Source organism: Lytechinus variegatus, chromosome 5, assembly GCF_018143015.1.
Source record: "Lytechinus variegatus isolate NC3 chromosome 5, Lvar_3.0, whole genome shotgun sequence".
NCBI classification, from domain to species: domain Eukaryota; kingdom Metazoa; phylum Echinodermata; class Echinoidea; order Temnopleuroida; family Toxopneustidae; genus Lytechinus; species Lytechinus variegatus.
The window spans coordinates 35919768-35946245 of NC_054744.1; the positions used below are offsets into that span (position 1 = coordinate 35919768).

A 26478-nucleotide genomic window follows, 5' to 3' on the forward strand; every position below is an offset into this window, starting at 1 on the left:
CTCCCCCATCACGGCCCGTGGCCCCTGACCAAATATTTTTTTTTTTTTTTTTTTTTAGTTTTCTTGAACTTGTCCAACCTTACTGGTCCCTGGCCCCATCCCGGCCCATGGCCCCTGACCCATTTTTTTTTTTTTTTTTTTTTTTTTTTAGCTTTCTTTAACTTGTCCAATCTTACTGGCCCCTGGTCCCCCTCCCCCCATCACGGCCCGTGGCCCCTGACCCAATTTTTTTTTTTTTTTATTTATTTTTCTTTAACTTGTCCAACCTTACTGGTCCCTGGCCCCCCTCCCCCATCCCGGCCAGCGGCCCGACCTAATTTTTTTTTTTAGCTTTCTTTAACTTGTCCAACCTTACTGGTCCCTGGCCCCCATACCGGTCCATGGCCCCTGACCCAATTTTTTTTTGGAGAGCTTTCTTTAACTTGTCCAACCTTACCGGCCCCTGGCCCCCCTCCCCTCATTCCGGCCCGTGGCCCCCGACCCAATTTTTTTTTTTTTTTAGCCTTCTCTACTTGTCCAACCTTACCAAATCACTTTGGAAGGCCAGAAAGGCGATCTTGTAATATTCTCGATGTTGAATATATTTGTTTTGGGGAAAAATAGTATAACAGAATGCATCTTTTCACAAGTGAACATTCGATCATCTTTGAAATGCAGATGATACGTGTGTGGAATACTTTACCACTGACCAATTCATTGATCAGGGATCAGGCAAGTTTCTTGCATAATGATAATAATCAATATATAATGGTATTTCATTTCAAGAATGTTAGAAGCATAAACTGAATTGTACAGAGCTTTTACATGTAAACAAAAGAAAATGTAAACTGCATTTTAGTACTTAATAAAAAATAATATCAAGTTGTATTATACAAATATACAGTATACAAAGCATGAAGAAGCATAAATTTGGTAATGAATGCAGCTGGACAAGTACTTCTGCACTTGAATTGTTCATTACATAATCGTCTCATTTGCATATTTACCACTTTTTGTACATGTAGAAGATAATATTCTATGAATTTGTTCTTTTGCAATTGAACATCATATCACTGATGATGATACTATTATCCAATTTATTTGTAATGAAAGGCCATACACAAGAACAAACATCATTGTAACATATATTGTACTATATTGCATCATAATCTCATTTGCATATGCATATTTAAATACATGTATTCTGTTTGAATTTTAATATATTATAATAGTTTAATCAAGGAATAGGCCACTTGACATATTGGTGGTTAATTTCCTCATACATGTAGTTTGAAAAGAAATATTTTTAACATACATGTTTACAATATGCGTATCATTGGCTTTGCATCATAACCTCATTTACATAAAGATATATGGTATTTTAAATTTGCATATTTAATTATATGAAACACTCTTTTTTTAATATTATATATTGGTTTAATCAAAGAATGGGCCAATTGACATATTTTGGTGGTTAATTATCTCAAAATCACTAGCATGGGTGAAACTACAAAGGCAAATACACATTCCGCATGAGCGGCAGACATTTTTAATGATATGCGTGCATATTTAATTAGATATTTGCCTAATTTGCATATATTAAGAAAAAACCGTAGTCTTATTGTGAAGAGCAGGTCACAAGCTTCAAAATGAATGGTCACAACATATGTATACAGTAGATATTTAAAAATGATGTGGCATCGCTACTATAGTTCTAGCTTCAAAATGAGATATTAGTCAATAAATTTGGTCAAGATGCTGTGATGTAGCAACAATTTATCCATGGCACTGTGTGGAAAATTGTTCATACGCCACCCTTTTTGCATACCCAACTTATGAAATGCGACCACTGGAGCATTATAGATTCTAAACAAGAAATGTGGCGCTTCAAAAAAAGTAGGCTAATTGAGAATGGCTGGCCTAGAGTAACCTTACGTAAGTAAATGAATACTCTCTAGAAAAGTTGAAGCCGCCTGGGCGCAGGGCCTGGCTGACAAATCCCAAGGCCAAGAAACATGACTTATGTCATGAGAAACAGCAAGGTAAGACATCACACTTCTATCATTTAGTTAGGTCCCGATGTTATAATAAATGTAAGCACTAGGCAGGCCTACATGTATAACAAGAACTCCCGTACTTTTTATCAAGACATTGAAAATAGCGCAGTGCCAGTGCGTCACGCTCATACACGATTACATGTACCTCTGCAACTCATTCATTCACTTGCCGGTCGATTTAGTTATTGAATTACGAATATTTACAGATTTCCCCAATCAAAAACGCAAAATCAACACTATATAAACATTGAAAATTACTTAAATATAATAGATATCGGATGATTTTTCAATGATGGGACTTACCATTTTGGATATTTGCTTGTTTCTCCCACCAGATGTCAATAAAATGTTACTCGGTTTACGCCGGTAACTGAAAAGGATGCAACGTATGCAGCTAGTGCACAGCTGCAGTACAGTGATGTACGATGCGTGCGATTTAGCTTGCGTATACGGTCCGTGTGTTCAATCTTGGTCGTCGGGCGATCGACGTTCTAGCTTGTTTGACGAAGTCGCGCGGTTGATATACATGTACGATGTGTGTTTCGCTTGCGAGCGCGAGCGATGTGTGGAATGTGTAGTGCACACAGTCAAATTGTGACATTGCGCAACATCCGTGACACATGCGTGTCAAGTGATGTCGCAATAGCCAGGGGAAAAATTGTTGTTTTCTATTTGAGCCTAGCCCATTCTTTTATTAGGGGCTGCGGAACCAGGGGAAGGGGCTTCAGAGTCAGACCCACATTTGTTCAGTATTAATGTAGGCATGGATGTCGATAGGTGTTCTTGGTTATATAGGTCCCTTGGAGGGGTCCCATGGAGGTGTTCGACTGACACTTTTTCTTTTTTTAATGACTTTTAAAGGGTCATGATTTAAGATTTCAGTACGCTCCAAAATGCCACATATAATATTGGTCTAGACTATATTGACTTTCTTTAATTGTAAAAAAGTCATTAATTGTTCCTGAGGCGCACCGTATCCCCGCCCCATTAAAGGGTACGAATTTTCGGCGAGCTGCAGTGTGTTGTGTCCCCTATATCGGCTCGCAAAAAAAAGGGAAGAAAAGAAGCGAAAATAATGTATAGAGTGGTATAAGGGGGTATAAGACTACTAAAATACTTGTTAGTCATGAATGGGCGGAAATCCCGGGGGACAGGGGGGCGTACGTGTCCCCCATACTAGTAGGGGCACAATAGTGTCCCCCCTATAGCGCATCTAATTTTGTCTGAAGGAAAGCATCTAGACATTCTGACCTTGATCGATGATCGGATCAGGCTTAGGGCCTACAACATCGTTGGAGTAAACTATATTTGTGGTCTTTTAATGATGGTCAGATGGCAAAAAACTCCATCATTCAATCGAAAGTAAAATGTGTATTTTTTAGGACGAAATGACTTTTGCTTGTCAAATTTTCCAGCCCCTTGTCGTGCTTGTCCCCCCCCCCCCCCCTACCTTTTGGGAGAGATTTTCCGCCCCTGTAGTCGACCATCATACGTTTCCATGCTTTAAAAGAAAATTAAAATTAATGTATAGAGAATTCACCGAGCAAGAAGTGGAAAATTTTATCAAAATAGGAAAACAAATAATTGAATTTCCAAAAAAAAATACATTAATTAGGCCAGGCCTCGGGCGGTGTGACCGGGCCTTTAGGCCCGGTCACACCGCCCGAGCGTTGTTGGAGCGGAAGTGAGAGAGGGTCGAATTTCGCTCACAAAATTGGGGAAAACAAAATAAAAACAATCGAAATCGAAAATGGTGAACGGTAGCGAGCGGTGATGATTTTTTCTCTCCGCTCCACGACCGCTCCAACAACGCTCGGGCTGTGTGACCAGGCCTTAAAAGGGACTTGCAATGTATACTCTTTCAGGCTTTTCATATTATACGGGAGTGAGCAAAATGTAACAGCTATAAAATACAGAAAACTTTCATCAGTGGGGGGGTGATAAATTATGAAACAGCAAAACATTCCTACTTTCAAAAGCGAAATTTTCCATTTTCAGAGATAAGACCTCAAACGTAATAAATATAAGGTTTAATAGAATATAGCAGATAATTGGGATTTTGATGACATTGATACCAATTAACCCCCTTTAATGTGTTTTGAAGGAATGTGGTGACTGGGGAAAAGTGAACCTATCATTTTAATCATTTTTATTATGAACTTCCTAATAAATTATTTAAATTCCTGAATAGGATGCAGATCGGCTGCAAAAGAACGTGACCCATGCAGGATCTCTGCCATAACACATTAGTATACACAATAAACTATTGCAGAGAATATAGTCACTTTCTCTGTACCTGAGGCCTCGTTCTGTGGGGGGGGGGGCAGGGGCGAACATATCAATTTGCTCCCGCAATAATCTTGACAATAGTATTCAATGCAAAAATATGTTTTAAAAAGCATCGGAAAGCACTTTTTGAACTCTCATACTTGACATTAAAATACCATTATGCATAATAGACTATGTCAAGTTTTCGGAGCTCTTGTAATTTGGCGCACAGATTGAGCGGGCCGAAAATTTTGGATATTTTCGGTGCACCCCAACCCCAATCCGAAATATGCATCGACAACCCTAACACCTCTAAACTAAATATTTTAAATAACTTTAGCCTCGGTCAGGGATAATATAGCGACGGGACCATTGTTTCAAACCCCCAAGAATATCATACAAAAATGCAAAAAAATCGCGTTTGACAAAAAAATACACAAATCTCGAGTTAAAACTTGAATTTTACATCATTCGTGTTTGGTAAAGGAGTTCAATTTAAATACATGCTAAGCATTCTATCGTATAACAGGGGATCATGGACTTACTTATTAACTCACCAAGAAAGTATTAATGCATTCTGTACCTTATTTTGCCACGGAGCGTGTAGCGACCGAGCGAGAACATTTTCGAATTTGTAAAGTAATAGCTTTGATTACAGCACTTGGAGACTTAAGTGGAACAAGCGCGGTTCTAGGCTATAAGGTGTTTTTTTTTTGGGGGGGGGCTTCTGGTGGCTTGAGAAATTTTCGACATTGGTTTATTCTATTACAATTAAAATGGCTTATTTTGGGGAGCCTTTATACCAATCAAGCAGCTACCCCCCCCCCCCCCTTCCCTTTTAAAATATTTTAATATCATGCGAGATGGCGTAGCGACCAAGCGAAAAAAAATCATATTTTTACATGCTTGAGAATGTTTAATATATAAAATGATTCGGGGCCTGATGGGTGTATGTAGACGAGGACAAGGGTGGGGTAGGAATGCATGGTTATCAGGAAATGGGTTTGTGTTGTTTTTCTCTCCGGGAGATTATTCTCAAAATTTAGAGACTTTGAACATGAAAAGTATAGTAGAACATGGCAAGAGTTGGGGTTTTCATGCCAATGACACCCCTTAAAATATTACGAGGGAATGTGTTGACCAGGAAGTAAATGTTTGAAGTGAAACGTTGGATGTACTGTGGCACACTTTATTAACTTTGTTTGAAAGACATCAAACTTGACATAAAAATACCATCAAAGATATAAAATTGTATATCTATTTTTTTTGTGATTCAAGTGCAATATTCTGCATTATGATTTTGTGCGCAGAGCGCCCAAAATTCGGGGTATTGTCTTTATCCCCTATCGCCAACCAAAAATTGGAGAGACTTTCCCGACTCTAAAGTATGTTTTATTAGTTTAGCCTCAATCGGGGAGTATATTGACCTAAAATGACCTTTGACCATGTGACCTAAAATATGTGCAAAACTATCATTCATACTTGATTACCCTTATGTTGATGTTTCATGAACTAGATCCATAAACTTTCAAAGTTATGAAGACAATTCTACAAATACCCCCAACATTACAAAAGTTTGTTAACTCTAAATGACCTTTGACCTTAGTCATGTGACCTGCAACTCGCACAGGATGTTCAAGGATACTTGATTGCTCTTATGTCTAAGTTTCATGAACTTGATCCATGAACTATCAAAGTTATGATGATAATTGCTCAAATAAATCCAACATGGCCATATTTGTTGAAACTAAGTCACCTTTGACCTTGGTTATGTGACATGAAACTCGCACATGATATTCAGATATATATCTGTTTGCTCTTATGTCCAAGTTTCATGAACAAGATCCATGAACTTTCAGTTATGGAGACAATTCCGTAATAACCCCTATGGCCCTTACCCAACATGGCCAAAGTTTGTTGACCCTAAATCCCTGAGTGACCTTTGACCTTGTTCATGTGACCTTGAACTCAGGCAGGATCTGTATACTTTTTTTAATCTACTATTCTACGGGGGAGGAGCGTTCACGTGTACCCTGCAAACATTTGGGCAATATACTGAACTCTGGTTGAATTTCAATACTGATTAATGTTGTGGTTTATCCAAGGACAGCCAATTGTGACATAAATCTACAGTACAGGTTAAACTAATCTGAATGAGGAAATAACATAATAAATAGAAGAAACAAGCAATGTGAAAATAAATTCAACATATGGTTTCCCATATTTAGACCATGGCCCAAAATGAACTGGATTTCAGAATACACTAGTCTCTACTGCCATGCTCATACATCAGTTTGCTGAAATTTATTTTTAAAGTTATTTCACAAACAAAAATGTCAACTTACTCACATACAAGGTCTTGTTAGTCATGCAACATTATATGATATGTGCTACAAAATGGTAAAAGGCTATATTTATTGTGTATGATCAATGGTAAAATTCAGCCCCAAGATTGATTGCTAAGCTTTATGTAAAAGGACCTGGGGGCCGTTTCATAAAGCTGTTCGTAAGTTAAGAGTGACTTTAAGAACGACTGCTGATCCTTTCTTATGTGCTTAACCATCGCCAGTGAATATATCATTTACCACAAGAAAGGATCACCAGTCGTTCTTAAAGTCGCTCTTAACTTACGAACAGCTTTATGAAACACCTACCTGTTGTTCAACTTGGTATCTGATGTACCAAAATGCATTCCTCTCGCTGCCTCCATTATACAGAGATATCAAAATGCTGTTCTAATCTTCCTATTACTTACATGTCCTTTATTAAAGAAAGAGCGAACTGGCCAACATGTTACACTGTCGATGATCTCTCACTGATTGTGTGTTACAGATAGCTAGTCTTAACCTCTTGGCTATTGAATTCTATAATTCCTACCGGTTTTGTGTAGGGATTACCTGGTTCCAGTAGGCAATGGGTTAAAATATATCCTTTGAGATAACTATTACTCATCTAGAGATGCTAAATGTTTTTGAAAGGTACATCTAAGTACTCATTTTGCTACTTGGTGACACAATTACCGCAGTATGAATAAATGTATAAGTGAACAAGCATGCTGTCATTAGAGTGGGCCTATATTATGAGACTACATGTGCTCATAATGTTGCATTATGGGAGGGAACCTAGCCAGATTTTAGTGATAAAGAGGGCTTGAGATAGTTGATGGTTCATATCTTCTTTAAATGAAATGTTTCAGCCAGGATCCCACACATAGAAATACCTTCTATTCACCTTCTACCATGTCTTCTGTGAGGTATTTAAAAAAGTACTTTGACTTCAAATGAGATGACCTCTAACTACTTTTCTTCTCTTCTTCTCTTTACACATACATGTTTTTCCACAGGATGTCATCAAACTTCAAAAAGAACTTCATGAAGTACATGTAGGAAAGGTCTTCTGAGTTGATATTAGTAATGTCCTTCAAATATTTTCCTTCATCTTCATCTTCCGTGTATGTACGTGTGTATGTGCGGGTTTGTCAAGGTACAAAAGTTCATACAGTTCACAAAGAAAAGAGGTGTTATAATCTTCCCACTGCTTCTTGAAGTAAAAAAGAGTTGAGTATAAATATGGTTTGGTCTGTCTGTAGCTCACTCTGTTCTAACCTATTGTTGAAATAAAAGGAAAGAATAAAAATCAAATTATTGAAATAATCAAAATCAAAGGTAATGCAAGGTGCTTGTATTGGGTAAGAGTTGTCACCAAGTGTTCCATTTGGCTCAGACGCAACACACTATTTGGGAAATATTAACATGAAATAAAGACTTGTGCAGTATCTGTTCTGGGCATGAATAGAATATGATAATTTCCTGTCAATGGATTTACTAAATTGAAAATTTGATAAGTGACAAGTATTCTGTTTAGTTAAGGTCTAAAAGTAAAAAGTGTGAAATTACAGGAATTGACATGATGCAATCTACAAACTGATTTACAATATTCATTGAATGATTCAAATTCGTTCCTTGTGTTTGTTTACAAAATTTCACACTGAGGTATCCTGATAATTTTCTCTTTATCTCGTTTTCTTCCAAATTAATTCTATCAAATGATGATTAAAAATTATAGTATTCTTTGCATAATTCAATTTTGTTTCTTTTGTTTGTTACAAAAGTTCTCATTTTGGATATCACTATATTGTTCCTCATTTAGGACTTTTTTTTCGTCCAAAGTTAAATTCAACAATGTTCTGTACATGCTCCCCGCAAGCACCCTTCCCTCACTACTGATCATACATAATTCTTTGAATTCAAATTTTTCAGTTTCTTTACAAAACGTCACATCTAGGATATGACAATCATGGTATTTTTTCTTCAAAATTTGAATTTAAAAATGATGTGCATGTACCCTCCCCCCCAAAAAAAAAGAAAAATGATGTCCCCCCCACCCTTTGGCAAATACCAATTCCTCACAATACTTATTTGATAGAATCAAACTCACTTAGCTATCCTTCCTTTGTATTTCTGTAGTTGTTCTTTCTCTAATTGTGTCAATGTCTTCTCTATCTCTTCAAGTTGAGCAGGATCTGCCCCTGATCCTTGCATGGATGCTGTTATGGCCTCCACCTTCTGCTCCTTCTCAATCAATCTCCTGGATAAAAAGAATGAATCGTCCAATGCAACTTGTTTTCAATTTACCTTAATGGTGGTAGTAATAATAATAATAGCCAGCCTTTACTACACTCTTGATAGTGCACTATAACTATATTTTAAAATAAGCAACCTTCTACATAATCAGAATACAAGTATAGAAGATTTGCAGTAAATAAAAAAGACTAAAAGACAAGACAAGAATCAAAATACCCCGGAACAATTAGGGTTAAGGGATTTCTTAAATTGATCTATAGAGTGTGCTGCTTTCCCATTCCTTAGATGCAGTGACATTAAATGGATGACAACAAGATTTTGCACAAGTCTTTGGATGGTATTCAAATGGAACCTTTGGATAAGAGAGGATTAGGGTGAGATTGCTCTCTGAAAAGTAAGACTATATGTTGGCATGTGGTTCTAGGGATTTGAAACAAAAAAAGAAGTACTTTAAAGACAATTCTTTCATTTACAGGGAGATAACCTTTACGAAAAGAGGGGTCAAACAAAATCATTCTTTTAATGTTTGGGCATTGGTTCAAGGTAACCATGCTAAACCCAAGGAAAATTACAGCACTAAGAAACATTGTATGAAGTACTAAATATTGCATATATTATGATCATTATCATATTGTGTCAAGTTTGAGATTAGGTCAAAATGCTAGGCTTGGTTGGTCTCTGAATATCACAGCATATAATATTGTATTAACCCACTTCATATTTGTTTATGAATCTCTCTGCTAATTTACTTCTACAAGATCTCAGCTTGTTTTGTTACACTCCATCCTCCTCAGGATGTCTCCCACCTTGCCTGTATATTAGATTTGAACGAACTCACTTGTTTTCGGCCGATTCAAAATGGCGCCTGGTCATGAGGTTGATCAGTGACTTATAACACCTCTCTGCCAACATAAAGGTGACCTGACACAGGTCAACCGTGAAGAGGTAGAAGGTCCTTGAGGGAGCGTGGTCTGGAGTACGAGGGATCTCTTGGACGGTGATAAAGTTCTCTGTAAACATCTGATAAACAAGCTCCTTGGCTTCCTTTGCAGGAATCAAAGCAAAGTTCTCAATCTGAACCCAAAAAAAATTATATTTGTCCATAAATGGAAATTTGTCTTATTTACATGTATGCCGTTCAAAAATAATCAAAAACATCAAATTGTATTAATTCATAAACATGTGTTCAATAACAATTCATTCTATCTTTAGACAATTAAATATATTATGATATTTTACATACACAATCATTGTATTTAAAGTACACACCCGAAGAATCAAAAGTATTTTATAATGACTTTTTGTTGTCATCATTGTAAAGGGGAAGTATTACTAATAAGATATATAACTTCACTTTTTTAAATAGTGATTAGAGTTTGCAGAAATCAGCTCTCAAAAATGACTTATTTTCATGGCATATTTCTGCCTTCGTCCGTCCTCTGGCGAGCTCCAGCTGAGTGACGTCACACCAAGAGCAGTGAGCAGCTGAGCTGACAGCAGCCTATTGAAGACAATCTTTCCAATCAGGATTTTTGCTCTTAAAATTGTTTAATCCTCTCAAGATTGGTCTTATTACATAGATAAAAGTTTGAATATTCTGAACAGTAAAATGAAATGCACATTTAACATATTTTGGTAACCGATATTTAGCTTAGAAAATTTATTTGTTTTCACCACATTGATATTATTATCAATATAAAGCATAGACATTCTTCTTCACGACTGAACAAAAATTATGAAATTTAATTACGTAGCAAGTTCAGGAACCACAAAAAAACACGGCAATATCCATCGCGAAATGATTGGAATTGCAGTTGGATTGCCGAAGCATTGCAAGGCAACAGCAGCGAACGCACTTTATTATGAACCCGGAAAAGGTAGAGACATGGTCTATGGACAAATCTGTAAGCACGTTGTTGTTTTAATGAGTGCTGGGATCCTGGTTCGAAACTTTATTTTTTTTTTTGGTTCCGTTCGGGATTTTTTTTTAATTGTATTCCTTCCCCGTTCCTACCAGCTCTTTTTTTTTTCTTTTATTTTCATGTGAGATTCTATTCAGTCCTGTATTTATTAAATCTTACTTCTTAATTGCTGCTTTTGATTTTCAAGTTCTTGATTAGATTCTATACTTATTTGGGCAGGGACTCACTCACTCACTGACTGGTCAGAGTGGAGCAACACAACGACGACTGCAGTGGACAAAATCGGTCTTTACAGTCCACAATTCAATAAAAACGGGCAAAGGAACACAGTTCTGATTCACCTTTGGTCTGAAGTTGTCAAAAACAGAAATTGAATATCACATTACATGAAGAAAACGGTAAATTCGGAAGATACTGAACAGGTCAGTAAGGTGATTCAGTGCATGATGCACAGAGAGATGATGAGCTCGTCGATTGTGTGATGTCATTATTCTCGACCGTTTTCGGCTACGTGATTGTCGGTCTGGGGACTGAGAAGGGTGTCTAATAATTTTATTTCTTGCATTTCCACGACATCTATAAGACTTTTTAGTGACATATTTGTGTATAAAAAACAATACCTTTCCATCCATATATAATTTGTCTATAATCATCACTTTCGTGGATTTTCTTCGTGTGTGTACTTTAAGAAAATTCCATCTTGCTAAAAGATAACTTAATCCATTAACTGGCACAACCAACCCAGCAAAAGTTTATATTAATGCAAAGAGACAATCCAAACTGGCATATAAATGAAAATATCATGAAAATTAGATGTAAAATAAGAAAGTTATGGTATTCTAAAGTTTCACTTTATTTCACATAACATATCCTGATCAGTATGCAAATGAGAAAAATAATAACAACATCCACTATTTCTTTTGTATTTTAGTACACAAAATATGACATATCTTAAGTTTTCATCATCATAAAGTGAAACATGGTTAAAATCCTCCCTGAACAACCTATTAAGCTCCTTTATAGTTAACCCGTTGCCAACGGGAGCCGGCTATATACGGTTCCCTAAAACTCATTCATGTACGGGAGCCGTATATAGTCGGTTCCCCAAAGGCTATTACTCGCATCCATTTGCAGGCTTTAAAAATACAATTTCATACTATGTTTCTGCCTTTTCTGTGTTATAATTACAATGTCCATTAATTAAACTACACATTCCAGAAAGTCATACGTTTTTACCTTTTGTTTCTATAGTTTATAAAGCATTATAAAACGAGTTATGCTTCGAAGAGAGTCCAATATTGGCGTACAGTGGGCACTGCCGCGATGGGAGCTTGATTTCAATGATTTTCAGTTTCGCAGAACCACGTATATACCGTTATCAATAAAAGTGAGGGAAAATAATGGGAGCAGCGAAATGCAACCCAAAACGCACGCAGAGCTCCGTGCGTGCGCTGATATGATCAACGATAGATCGGAAACGATCGATACTATATTAGATTGGGAGGGTTGGGGGGGGGGGTAATGACAAGGGCTGAGTTTGTGTTTGAATTTATTTGGGTGAAGAGGCCGAGGTGATGGGTCAAAAATATATATGCTGATGGCTTCAATTCGTTTAGGTTTTATTAATGATTTATGTATTTATTTTTGTATGTGGAAAATTTCTTTTATGTTTTTTATTTGACACTGGAAAAAAAATCAATATGTTGGAATTTTCTGTAGAAGTTTCTTCTTGATGCATATAATTATCATCAATGTTATTTATAATTATGTATTGGAAGATGTCTCACATTGTGTTTTATTGTAACATTCATGAAAATATTATGTTTCAAAGTTCTATTTGTTATATATATTTCATTTTGTATATGAATTGAAGCTGTCAATAAAAACTACTCAATACAAAAAAAATGCTTGTGAGGTTTCATAATGGCGCCATTGATAAAATAGAGGAAGAAAAATCATGGTTTCAGTTTATAACATCGATTTTTGTTTTCTTCTTTCATTTAGGTGCATTATTTTGCCTCTTGAAAATGGCTGTCATAATATTCAAGTTCATGAACTGATCAAGCTAGATCAAACTAGAAGAGAGTTCACGACTTTAAGTTGATATCGATTTCTATAATCCTAAACAAAAAGTGTATACAGCTGGCTATTGAGAATACCTCGGATCGTACGTACACTCTATTTTGTTCTAACGATACGGATGTGGTAATTGATGGAGGCATGGCCCCCTTTCCTTTGAAAATCACAAAAGGGCATCCAGCGAAGGTCAGTAAAGTTGCCACTTACTAACAATGTAAAGGAATGACTTGAAAGGGAAGGATGTACGGATGAGTTCACCCTTTGTCAGTTTGGTTTAACACCAAAGAGTGATAAACGCCGTGACATAATAATCGTGCTAATGAAGACTAATATGTGTTATTTACGATGTACAAAGAATATGAAGCATGTTTTATCCATATAATCTCATTATATGAATTTTCGAAAAATCTAAGGTTTCCCCCAATTGATTTTATTCTGATTGAGCATGTTATCGTGGTTTGGTTTGACCTGCATATAAAAAATGTGATGCGATAGGAATCCAGAGCATGGAGTAAATATGCATTCCATGGATATATTATTCGAGAAGATAGAGGGAATGAAAAGCAGAATATATCAAAATAAAATATTTATGTTTATGTCTGCAAACAGGCCTATAATGCTTTTCACGGAACAAATGATGTAAGCCGGGTAATGAATAAGTAGAGGGCCTTGATCACAATGTTTAGTGGATATTATATGAATCATTAATCATTATCATCATGCGGCTCGTTTAATTTTTTTGTATTGCTTGTTAGAAGGGTGCGAGATAAAAGCATATTGTGATTCCTTATACGTCCATTCGGTTATTTCTTTCATTTTTGGCCGTACTCCATATAATATAACAGACGCTCAAGTTTAATAAAGATAAATATGAGATAAAGCAATCAGTACATGAATTAATTAATAAAGACAATTAATTAATTAATTAGAGATAATATATATCACTCAATATGAGCTGGAATATGATATTTAGGCAGGCGAGAATGGCCTTTCTATGTATCTTTTTTGAAGCACGCTCTTCCTCTTACAGTTCTCTAATTAACTCGTTATATTTGTATTTTCATCGGAGCTCTTATGGATTGTTGGCTACAAGGATAAAGGAAGTGGAGAAATCAAACATAAGAATTATTTTAATACATCGAAATTCTGTAAAGGTGAATGTACCGGGCATTGGCGGCGGAAGCAAAACATTTTAGGAGGGGACAACCAAAAATTTTTTGACAAGTCAAAAAAAAATAAAAATAAAAAAAAGGTTCTCAAATCAAAAATTTTAGGGAGGGCGTAGGAAAATAAATTGACAAGCAAAAAAAAAAAAAAAAAAAAAAAAAAAAGGTCATCAACTACAAATTTAGGGGGGGGACCGTCCCCCCTCCCCAAATTTAGGGGGGACACGTCCCCCCTGTCCCCCCCCGCTTCCGCCGCCTATGGTACCGGGTGAGAAATTATATACACTTACGACATTTTAGAATTTTACTTTGGCAATGCAGGTTATTATTTTCAGAGTCCTTTTTCATCTTGACGAAATTGTATATTAAAACAAACTGAACGCAGGAAAGAATAATTTCCGAACGGAAAGTTCCTAAAATGTTAATAAAATCATATTGTCCGAAAATTTGACAGTGAGTGTGGCGAATCAAATAGAGGGGGGGGGGGTTAAATGATGGAATATAATTCATATGCACTAGAATTAGAAAAAAGGGTATAAAATAGTAATGGTGTCACTTGGGTTGCGATTTCATTGCTGACCTCTATCTCCTCCCCCTTTGCTTGTCAGAAAAAAAGTAAAGAAAAAGTATCGCATTTATAGTCCCTTCCACCGAGAATTCCTAGGTTCACCGCCGATCTCTGACAAATAGATTACCAGCAAAACCGAAAATGTCTTTCTGGTCACACTCATTTTTTTTTCCATTTTAAATTGTCCAACATATACTTAAGTTATTTTTTCTTACATTTTTCCATGCATTACTAATCATTTGTTGATCATTAAATCCTTTGCACATAAATGTCAAGAAAATAACCACACACGTTCTAAACTAGTGAAATAAACTGAGAATTGAGTAAGTTCACAATAAATAAAACGGATTGCAGGGACTTATTGTATATTCTTGGATAATGAAAGAAAGGCAGAATGTCTTGTTTATAATACAATTTTAATTGCTCGAATCATTTGATACATAATATTCATTTTTTTTACACAAATACATGGCAACGTCACCGTTGGATTTTGAATTAAGGAAATAATTTGGAGGTTTTTGTTGAACATTTCTCGACGACGTAAAATCTAGACATCATTTGAAATTGATTACGGGCCGAATATGCCAGGCACCTATCCTAATGTAGGTTCTATTTTTAGTATATGGGTTGGGCTTGGAGGGCCGGGTCTGGACATATTTCTGTGATGACGAGATAATACTCAGAAGGGAAAAAATAGAGAGAGGGCCGGGGGGCACGGAACCTGAGATGAAGAAGAGAGGGAGAGCATAACCCACTTGTCTGCGCAGTGTTGTAGTACATTTTTTCGATTAAAAGCGCCTCGTATGAAATTGAACCCCCCCCCCCTGCGTAAGCTACTGATTGAATAGAAGGGAAAAAAGTAAAGGGAAAATAGAGGAGAGAGAGAATGTAAGTAGAGGTTGACTAGAGGTAAGGGGATTAGAGAGAGTAGAGGGGGTGGCATTCAGCGAAACTGATTCTTCTTTCGGGTTGCGCCAAACAAACATGATAATAACAATAATATTTTTCAATCGAATTAAACTAATTTTTTTTTATTCTTTACATGTAAAATATTCAAATGTTTACATAATAACAATGATAACAATTATAAACATTACTATCAACACTAACAATCGGATAATAAAAATAACTGATATTAATAATACTGATAATAATAACAACAGTGGTTAAAATTATGAATGTAATAATGATAAGACAAAGAAAAAGATGAAATAAAAAAAGCAGACGAAACAGAAAAAAGATAAAGGGAGAAGATAATGGTGATCATGGGGGATGAGGTGGGCTAACTTAAATAATTGGATGATAGATGATAAATAATCTTCATAATAATTGTCGTATACCACCTTGCAAATTTTAATCGAGAAGATTATGATTTCTTGTTCAGAAAGTATTACTTGTATGCATATAAAGATATTTTGAAGATTCATGTTTTGGCGGGCATACTTTTAAAAGGAAATATCATATTCTTCATTTTTTTCATTTTGCAAGAAGAGAAAAACAGAGAGAACAAAATAAAGCAAAATAGGATGACGGGAGTAAAAGAATAATGAGAATAGGTAAGAGAAGATAAGACGACGAAGAAAAAAACGAAAAAGAAGAAGCACAAGCAAATTCATAACAAGAATAAATAGAAGGGAAATGGAAAGAGAAAACTTAGGAGATGGAGGAGGTGTAGGATTACACAATTATCAGTGAAGAAGGAGGAGGAGAAAAGGAAAAAGGAGCATTATAAAAAAAGGGGGAAAAAACAAGGAGGATTTCATTTGCAAGAGGAAACAAAGCAAGACTATATCAAGGGAGAAGGGGGGGGTCTATAAATAGGAAGTATAAGAACAAAAAGATGAGACAGAGATCGAACAGAAGAAGAAAGGAATGAGGATGATAAGATAAGAAGAATATCGAAAAAGAAGAAGAATATGAGAAGAAAAGAAATGATAATAATAATTTTGATAATAATAAGAAGATCGAAAAAGAAGAAAAAGGAAGAAGAAAGGAAGGGAGAATATTATGATAATAGTAATATCGAAAAAGAAGAAGTCCAAGAAGAAGAAGTCCAAGAAGAAGATCGAAAAAGAAGAAAAAGGAAGAAGAAAGGAAGGGAGAATATTATGATAATAGTAATATCGAAAAAGAAGAAGTCCAAGAAAAACTTCAAAACCCACATCACAAACAATACATTCTTAAAGAAGTCACTCTGTACGGACATAATTATAGCACTGGAGCGACAGGTGAGCTCTGAACTCCGTGCAGCCAAAACAGGAAATGAACTACGCATGCGCGAAAACTATCGATCGATCAATTCACTCATCGTGGATCGCACACACGCTTTTGTAATCAACGATCCAGCTCGCACGCACGGAACAATGGAGCTGTTCGAACTTGACATGGTCGGCTGATTAATCTCGTTTGGGGTGTTAGAACCTATTCTACAATGCCGTCGCGAACGGGTTAAATCTGAAAATTTTTCCATACTTCATACAATTAAATCCAAAAGAAATTTCTTAAGACTAGTGAAAACATAAATTCTCTCATTTGTGCATCACTGAGTTGTGCAGAAAATGTATTGTAAACAAGTGAAACTTTAAAATGCTATAACTTTTTATTTCACATAGTCTGATTCCAATGAAATTTTCATTATTACGCTCAAAGTGTTTAACTTTTCTCTTTTTATCAAAATCCCTTTTTTTTGTTCTGGTGGACCTAACCTGTAAGTATTTGATAAAATGTATTTTCCTTGCAGTTACAAAGGGCTGTACACTTAAGCTTAGCTAAAAGATATCATCTGTGAACAGGTGTGATAAAAGGAATGATGAATAAGCATGACAAAGGGTTTTTCTAAAATTCCCTACAGAAATCCACTGATCATATGCACAAGTGCATGACTTGCGCATCAAGGACTTTATCAAAGAAGATGAATACCATCGATTTCTGGATTCAATACTCCCACTTGAATGTACTGTATGTTTCATATCAAAATGTCACAATTCGATCAATTCAATACTTTATGTATTCCTCCGCTATACCTGTTTTTGTTCCAGGTACTTTTTCTTGAGAAGTGTCTTGAAAATACGGAAGCTCTTGGACCCGAATCTCTCCTGAACCACTGACTCAATGTTTGCCGTACATATGATCCTTGAAGCCTGCTCCAAGTCTATCTCATACATTCCTCCTCCAGCATCCCCATACTTCCTTACTATCATCGTCTGTTGAAATAAGAGAGAAAAACCCAGAGTATTCAAATTAACAGTTTGAGAACTTAAAATCAATAAAGAAACAAACATGTTCTTTTTTTTCTAGAATATAAACATTACTTTATTTACATGTACATGTAGATTACTAATTGATATTTGGTGAATTGTTTTACTGCTGCCATTGATGTTATTTGTCATCTCTCCACTCTTTAGTATATAATCTGCTTATTCTTCATTATCAATATCATAAAGATCCCCTTTTATCATTATCATCCCCATTACTCCTACATTATTTATGAATTACATCTTAACGCCCTTTTTAAGAAATACTGTGCATGTTTAATTTGGACCAAGCATTGTAAGAACAGCTTTCAACTATTGAAAAGTAGTCCAGTGGCAATAAATAAACCGCAAAATAAATCTAAAAACATAAATTATTTTCATAGGACTGACCTCAATGAAGAAGTTACATGTAGTTCCTTCTACCAATTAAGTATGTCTATCATGGACAGGATGGTATGTAAATCGGAATATAAAAAATTCTCCAGACACAGTACAGGATTAAAGATCCTATTTTGCAATAATTTTGATGACAATTGTTAGAATAGCCAATATGCGCAAGCGATATTGCAGCGATTTCATGAGATCTTTGGTCCCATCTAGGGAAGAACGAGACAACCCCATGAGCTCCTGTACAAAGAGGTGGGGGGCACACCCCTCATTCCACCGGATCGCCGCCATTGCCGGCATGTTTATGGAATTTCAAAAGAAGATATTGCAATACAGCATACCTGGTCATCAAGTAATAGTTTCATGTATTGTTCCAGCTGCCTGTTGTCTAGCTTCTTGGGCATTTGTCGTAAGATATCATGGAATGACAGAGGTTTGGTTTCCCTGGCCATGAAGTCTGTCGTGAGTTCACTCATCCTGAGCATTGTACCAACCACTTCTCCAGCAGTCTATCAACACAAACAAACATTATTTTCAATCGGGATAAAACATACAAATCTAATTTGACAGTAATACTTCAAAACCTATTAACATATTGTGTTAAGCTGAGATACCAAAGCAAATACTGGAGATATACAATTCAGCAGGTTGAAGTGGCAGCAGTATATGATCAAGAATAATGTACAGGTAGTTCTAAGAGTAGCATTGAAACTGCAATTTCTTAAATTTTCAATAAAATCAATGCATCTGGCAAATTATTCATTGGGCATTTGCTTATGGGCATGGTTGACTTAAATATTTCAGTAAATACAAAAAGCAAGCCATCTGATGGAAATGGAGGTTCACAGATAGCTGTGCATTGTGGACTTTACAATATGCATGTCACCTCTAGGAAGAAATATTGTTCTTTATTTAATAGCTAGATTAGCTATCAAGCAATGCTCTGTTGAAATCTGAACTCTTTATCTCTGAATAAAAAATGAAATCTTTGCTACATAAAATTCTGTAGTATCCGATAGGACAAATGCGATGATCGCCATATTTTACTGTGCTGAACACTTGGAGGGAAAAACAGTCTTGTTAACCCAGCACCAAACTCCAATGTACCTTGTCTATTCTCTGTGTCATAGCCAAGATGATATCTTGATCTCTGAAATAACGGTGAAAACGTTCAAAATTCACCTTCCAGTAGATTCCATCATCAAGAGGCACCTAGACAAAACAAAAAAATACAGTAATTTACAAAATACTGGGGAAGAGAAGCTAGGCAACCACCGCCTCCCGTGATTTTTTTTTATTTGAAAAAGAGCAAGATTGAAAGAGAATAAGAAAAAAGTGAAAAGAAACCAAGACAGCAGAGACAGGCCTGGGTCATGTGTCCCTACATTACGCTATTAATCCAATTGAGAAAAAACACAATGTCAAATTCAGGTCATCTGGGTTTACTATCAAACACATGATAGAGTTTAACTTTCTCACTGATCTCTCAATCACACAGCTTTTGATCTAAAGAGTCGCAATGAATGTGGTCATAATTCCTGGAGTATGCACAGAATGAGAGTCTATTGTGTAATATCATTGGTAAATGTGTGTTGGTACAAGTATAATCCTTCAATCAGAACACCTGTGGCAGACTTATATGCATTATGCAATTCAATATAGGTTTGACTTTAAACAATATCAAAAACTTTCTCTTTTTCTTTACCCCTTTGAATATAAGCCATGAAGGGACAGTGCTGGGGATGTCCTGTTGACGGGTCTCAATATCCCTCTTATATTTCTTGGAAAGTTTTGGCGCCCTCTTTAGTCTTCCCCATTCATACAGCAATTAAAAGCCCCACAGCAAAATGGTCTTACCAAAAGAAATTATTGAAATCTGATCAACTGTATGTTTTGTACATTTGTTTGTCAACAGAAATTTTGATGGATACTAAACCCCTCAAAGAAAGTTCTGCAACTCAAGTTTGAGTGCTAATAAATTTCTTAGTGTGCCATCATCATATGTAAAAGTGGTATCATTGGAAAGTATGATTATTCCTCTTTACGATCATGTGTCATTTGTAATGCTAGTGTTATCATGAAATACACAGACATGATAAATATGCAGCAATGTAAAAAATGAAATGTTGCAAAATTCGTTGCCATGTCATGTTTGAGTTCTGCAACTCAAACTGCAAGTTTGAGTGCTAATAAATTTCTTAATGTGCCATCATCATGTGTAAAAGTGATATCTTTAGAAAGCATGATTATTCTTCTTTACAATCATGTGTCATTTGTAATGCTAGTGTTATCATGAAATACACAAACATGATAATTCACAGCAATGTTAGACATGAAATGTTGCAAAATTTGTTGTTTGCAATAGCAAATTTCCAATTTTTTCGAGGATGGTCCGAGTGCATTCACTGTCGCCTGCATGGTAGAAATTCTATAAATGGAGACTCTTGTTAGAAATCAATGCATTTTGCAACATTTCACTTCTGACTTTTCTCGATGTTCAGGGTGATTGCATATTCCATGATTACATAATCACAGCAAATGGCATGTCATTGTAAAGAAGAATAATTCAGCTTTCCAATGATACCAGTTTCATCTTTTATACTTCATTAACTAAAAAGATATCATCCCCCAAAACTGAGTTGCAAAACTTTTTTTGAGGGGTTTATTTCCAACAAAAATAACCTTTGATATCATTAAATTGGCAATGACATAAAGCTGGAACTTAAAACTGGAACAAATATTACAGCCATGACAATAGTGGTGTTGCCAATTTTAAGAAGACAGGCTGACTTCATTCAATTCCTATCTTGAACCGTTTGCCACAATGATTCTTCAAGGCGATTTACAGTGTGCACATAAATGTGACTCACCTCTGTATCTTGTTCTCTTCCTCCAGATGATCTCCTTACTTTCTTGCTGCTTCCTTTATCATCATCCAGAGACCTCTTTCTCTTACCTATCATCAAAGTAAATCAGAAAAATACTCCTCTTTGTCAATCAGAGAAAACAAATCTTGGTTCAAACCCTGGGAGTAACTTTTTACATCTCCCAGGTTCCCGAAATGCCCATTATTTTCTTGGTATAAAGTAAAAAATGGGCATATAGATATAGGCCTATGCATGCATATCCTCCTCCAGTTTCAAAATGAAAAAAAAAAACAAATTGGTATATATTCATCCCCATGATCAATTTAAGTAATTCTATTGAGCACATAACCCACTGCTGAATATGATGAATGCTGATAGTTTCTTTGGTATGAGGTGGAGAATCTATCCCTGATCCAAGCATAGTATTTTCCTGGTATTTGACTCGTGTCTATCATGGAGGCTCCTATAACTATCTGCCCCTATACAAATTATATCGCAATGCATAAAGATCTTAACACATAAGTTCAGGGACATATTTCATAGAGCTTCAAGGTCAAGTCCACCTCAGAAAAATGTTCATTTGAATCAATAGAGAAAAATCAGACAAGCACAATAATGAAAATTTCATCAAAATCGGATGTAAAATAAGAAAGTTATGACATTTCAAAGTTTCGCTTCTTTTCAACAAAAAAGTTATATGAACGAGCCAGTTACACCCAAATGGGAGAGTCGACGATGTCACTCACTCAATATTTCTTTTGTTTTTTATTGTTTGAATTATACAATATTTCAATTTTTACGAATTGATGATTAGGACCTCCTTGCCCAAAGCACAAAATGTTAAAAATATGGAATTCCACGTGTTCAGGGAGGAATGAAACTTCATTTCACATGACAATGACGAGAAAATCAAAATATTTCATATTTCATATAATAAAATACAAAAGAAATAGTGAGTGAGTGATGTCATCAACTCTCTCATTTGGATGTAACTGGCTCGTTTATATAACTATTTTGTTGAAAATAGGCGAAAGTTTAAAATGCCATAACTTTCTTCTTTTACATCCGATTTTTATGAAATTTTCAGTGTTATGCTTGTTGAATTTTTCTCTTTTTATTCAAATCAAGTTTTTGTTGGGGTGGACTTGTCCTTTAAACTATGTTCACATTGCAATTTATAGTAACTGCAATATGAGCAGCAGTAGCCATTCAAAATCTAGGATCCTTTTAAAGTTACAATAATGGCAAAGTTACAATAGTTTAAGCTTTTACGAAACAGGTTCCTGGTTGTGAGACTGAAAAAACAGTTGTAAAGTTATTTAGGGAAGTACAATTCACATGTATAGTTTATGATAAATGGAATCACCAAATTGGATTAAATATTACGTCCAATGTAAGGTTAGCTTAAAATAAAATACAACAAATGTTTGGCCCAATCATTTCAACTGTTCTATGTCATATTTTGAATGCTGCTGCAGCTGGAGAGCAATCCATTTCAGCTGATCATTTTATTACACATGTAAATGGAGTCAATGTGAAAAGAACTTGAGCACTTGGATGTCTTCATATTTCCCCACAATAGAAAATTCCCTTCCATGAAAACCCGTCTTAATAATACTCAGTGATATCAGTCCATAAACAAATCACAGCAAAAGATACTTCATTACATTGTATCTAATATCATTACCCAGTGTATAGCTCAGCCAAAAGAATTCCAGGAACTACTACTGGGTAGTAACTCATTCACCTGGATGGAGAGTGGCAATTTCAAAATCTTGTCAGAACTTATTTAGACAAGAACAACACCAAACACACGTACATATATAAAATACATCCAACTGACTCCTAAAATCTATATCAAAAACGTTTTTGTTATAATTTCAGCATACTACTCAAGATGTCAATTGACATTACACAAGGCACTACCCATAAAGCAGTAGGTTTTTCTGATATTCTAAGGTTTAAAATTCTTACCTCCTGTAGTCTCTGGTACCCTATACAAGTCAGAATCAAAGATAGATAGACATGGAACAGGGGGCACTACTTTACTTTCTTCATCATCTTCAGCTTCCAAAGATGGCAACCTCTGCAAGAAGTGGGTATTGACAAGGTCAATAAACTTATCTCTAATTGCTGTAGGTTCTAGTTGATTTCCTGAAAAGATATGAAAATGTCAAATAATCATGTTGAAATACAGCATCAAGTAATTTGTTATTAATTACCAATAAAATGAATTTATATTTATTGTAATATAATTTTGCTGTTATAATTAACCAATGTTTCATTCAACGAGATTCAAAGATCTGCTATTAGTTTTAATCTGCTTTATTTGTAATTAGGAAAAATATTGCAGGCATTAAGAATTCATAATTTCCTATACAGAGAGTAATTTTTTCGCTAAACTGCTCACTACAGTGCAACCTAAGAGAACATTTTTCAAGCAGGTGTGTATACCTGTATTTCTTCTTTAATGTGAATATGTTTTGCATGAAGAATGTGCCAAAGGAATTGAAATGGCATTCATGACCAATCAAAAGTATTTCACTCTATAAAGCATCTAAAACCAATGGCCGTATCCTGAAGTCGGGTTTAAAGTTGTGGTTTAAGTATGGATAGCCAATTGTTACATAAATCACTAACAGTAGAGATATCATATTTCACGTCATTTGACTCTCAAATCATTCATAATTGTCTAGGAAGTATAAGGAGATGATTGTCTTCACCATCGAAGAATCAGGAAAGAGCACAGTAAATATAAGAAACATACAACTTGATAAAAAATTTGACACTTTTGTCTTCCCATAATTTTAGCACAGAGATAGACCATGGTCTAAGATAAACCTGACTTCAGAATACGGGCAAATGACTCTAAAATTATATACCCACCTTCCAGAGCCTCTTTCAATCTGACCTTGACCTTTTCAATGACATTGCTCATAAGTATCTGTCCATGATGCAAAACCTCCTCCACAATCAGCTCTCCAATGTCACCATACAGATTCTTAGCACAGTAGATGTATCGTGGGTAACGGATTATCAGTAGAGCGTTCTCAACATCCGCAGTATACTCAACAATTCCACGCTTGCTCAAGCCAAACTTCACAATATTATGCTGAATTAACACACATAATGCCTTTTTGACCTGGATTTGAGTAGAAACGTAATTTTAAATTTTTGAGACTTTTTGTGTCACAATTTAAATTCAGATACACTTGTTTTAGCATAGATGCTGTTGAAATAAAATAACTCATAAGTAGTGAAATCATATTAGGCCTACCCAATTTCTAAAAAAAAAACCAGTGCATTATATTAATAGGTAGCTGCTGAAACACGAAAAAAATTAACAAGAAAAATTATTAGAATTATGAAGGGTCTGTTCACCCAACAATTTTAGTTAAGATTTAACAATTTCTTTTTATTTCACAAAATCTTTCAGTTGATAATGTTCCCTATATTCTAATAAGTAAGTGTGCCAAAAATCTCATTTAAAAATAGAGAGAAATATATGATTTTCTTAGAAATAACCTTGGCCAGTCATTTTCACATTGAACAATGGTGCCCCATGTCTGTGCACCCATTCACTCTACACGCGATTCTGAGATTTTGATGAAAAAAGGTTGCATTTCGATACCTTCACATGAAATGCCAGAATTCATTGTTGTTGTTTTACCATTTTGAGTCAGCTTTTTAAAAAATACCTTTTTCATGTATTGCATGTGTAAAGTTTGTGTTTGTTGTGTATTATCTTACTAAAATCACACAGATATGCATATGCGCAGACAAGGGGGACTGCGCAGACTTAGGGGACCTTACCATAACTTGTCATAGCAAAAGGAAAATCATGGAAGCCTACTATCTCCAGAAATGTTTTAAATTCAAGCAAACAAGTGAAATCCTTTTTACAGTTTTATTTGCATAATGCCATTTAATATAGGACAAGTCCACCCCACCAAAAAGTTGATTTGAATAAAAGGAGAAAAATCCAACAAGCAAACCTGAAAATTTCATCAAAATCAGATGTAAAATAATAAAGTTATGACATTTTAAAGTATCGCTCAATTTCACAAAACGGTTATCTACACATCCTGGTCGGTATAGGCAAATTGGCAGACTGATAATGTCACCCACTCGCTATTTCTTTTGTATATTATTATATGAAACATGAACATTTCTAATTTTTTCCCTATTGTCATGTGAAACAAAATTTATTACTCCTTGAACAGGTGGAATTACCGTAATTTTAACAGTTTATGGTCAAGTCAAGTTAATCCTTATTTTCAAATCTGTAAAAATTGTTATATCATATAATTCAAACAATAAAAAAACAAAAGAAATAGTGAGTAAAGGACATTATCGACTCTCTCATTTGCATATCGCTGAGTTGGACATTAAACTGTTTTGTACAAAAATAAGCGAAATTTCAATGAAATTTACCATGACCCAATAACATGCCCAATAACATGAAATTAAACATATCTAGCCCTTAACCCTAAAAGAGCCTGGTTATTTGGACCCATCTCACAGCCGGGGGGGGGGGGGGGGAAGGGGGGCTAATTACACCCCCCCCCCTGAGATCTCAGCCTTCGATAGCACGAGCACCGAGGAAATTTGCAGAGGTAGCATTGATTTTTTTGAAGTACATGTACCGTAATATATAAGATTTTTGATTTAATGAATTAATTAGGCCTATGCTAATTTATAATGAAATAAAACATTTGCCCTAATCATACGGCCCCTAAACTGCTATTTTTTATTCACTGATTCTTTATAGGATCCCAATCAAATGTACTTCCAAAAAAAAGTATGTATTTCTTTGTTTTTCGCCCTTTTTTATTGTTTTATTGGCCTGGCATGCCTGGTGAAGTAAATGCAAAGTAAAGAATATTTTTATTTGGGACAGTTTCAACTGAAAATATTTTTTTTTAACATTTCAAGTTCATAATTTAATGTTAATTTCAAGTTTTAGGTGAGAGGTGAGCAAACACGCCCCCCCCCCGCACCCCCCCCCCCCCCCCCACCTTCTTCCAGTTCGAGTGCCCCCGAGTCCAGAATAAAAATTGTTACCAACAAAAATGTTGATACGTGGGACCGAAGTCGAAGAAACCATCATCCATGTACCTGTTCTGGTTTTTCGTTTGTCGCACAGACTATACTCCGAAAATTATTCGATCCATGTTTCAGAATCTGCGAACAAACTTTCTCTACAGCATCTCCAAAATGGTCCTGAACAAGAAGAGAAACCAACTTTAGTTGCAAAGAAGACATTTCGGGAATGCATGAAAAAAAAATCGGTGGAAACAGATGTTCGTAACAGTCGTTTACCGCTTTCAAGCAAAGACACTCGACCG

At 35.5% G+C, this 26478-nt stretch overlaps 2 protein-coding genes across 3 annotated transcripts in view; both read right to left on the bottom strand.

Annotated features, from left to right (window-relative positions):
- The window catches only part of LOC121416018 (translation elongation factor 2-like), a 38107-nt gene extending 35490 nt beyond the window's left edge, over positions 1-2617 (bottom strand). Inside the window, exon 1 of the mRNA XM_041609449.1 lies at positions 2340-2617. Within this exon, the coding sequence (XP_041465383.1) occupies positions 2340-2342 (3 nt within the window). The 5' untranslated portion in view covers positions 2343-2617. The remainder of the gene's footprint in view (positions 1-2339) is intronic.
- A 3979-nt stretch (positions 2618-6596) lies between these two features.
- Positions 6597-26454, bottom strand: LOC121416019 (DNA-directed RNA polymerase III subunit RPC3-like). Of its 2 annotated transcripts, XR_005970088.1 has the most exons (11): positions 26249-26454; positions 24017-24272; positions 23105-23284; positions 21134-21219; positions 19371-19475; positions 18605-18772; positions 17646-17825; positions 9726-9961; positions 8742-8891; positions 6959-7909; positions 6597-6804 (listed from the first exon to the last, which is right to left on the bottom strand). XR_005970088.1 is itself a non-coding variant. In XM_041609450.1 (10 exons), exons 1-10 carry the CDS (start codon positions 26393-26395, stop codon positions 7825-7827), a joined length of 1593 nt encoding a protein of 530 aa, XP_041465384.1. In that variant the 5' UTR covers positions 26396-26454; the 3' UTR covers positions 6887-7824. The 2 variants fall into 2 exon arrangements, 1 of the variants encoding a protein (XP_041465384.1); XM_041609450.1 differs by lacking the exon at positions 6597-6804 and having other exon boundaries at positions 6887-7909.
- Positions 26455-26478: the final 24 nt, after the last annotated feature.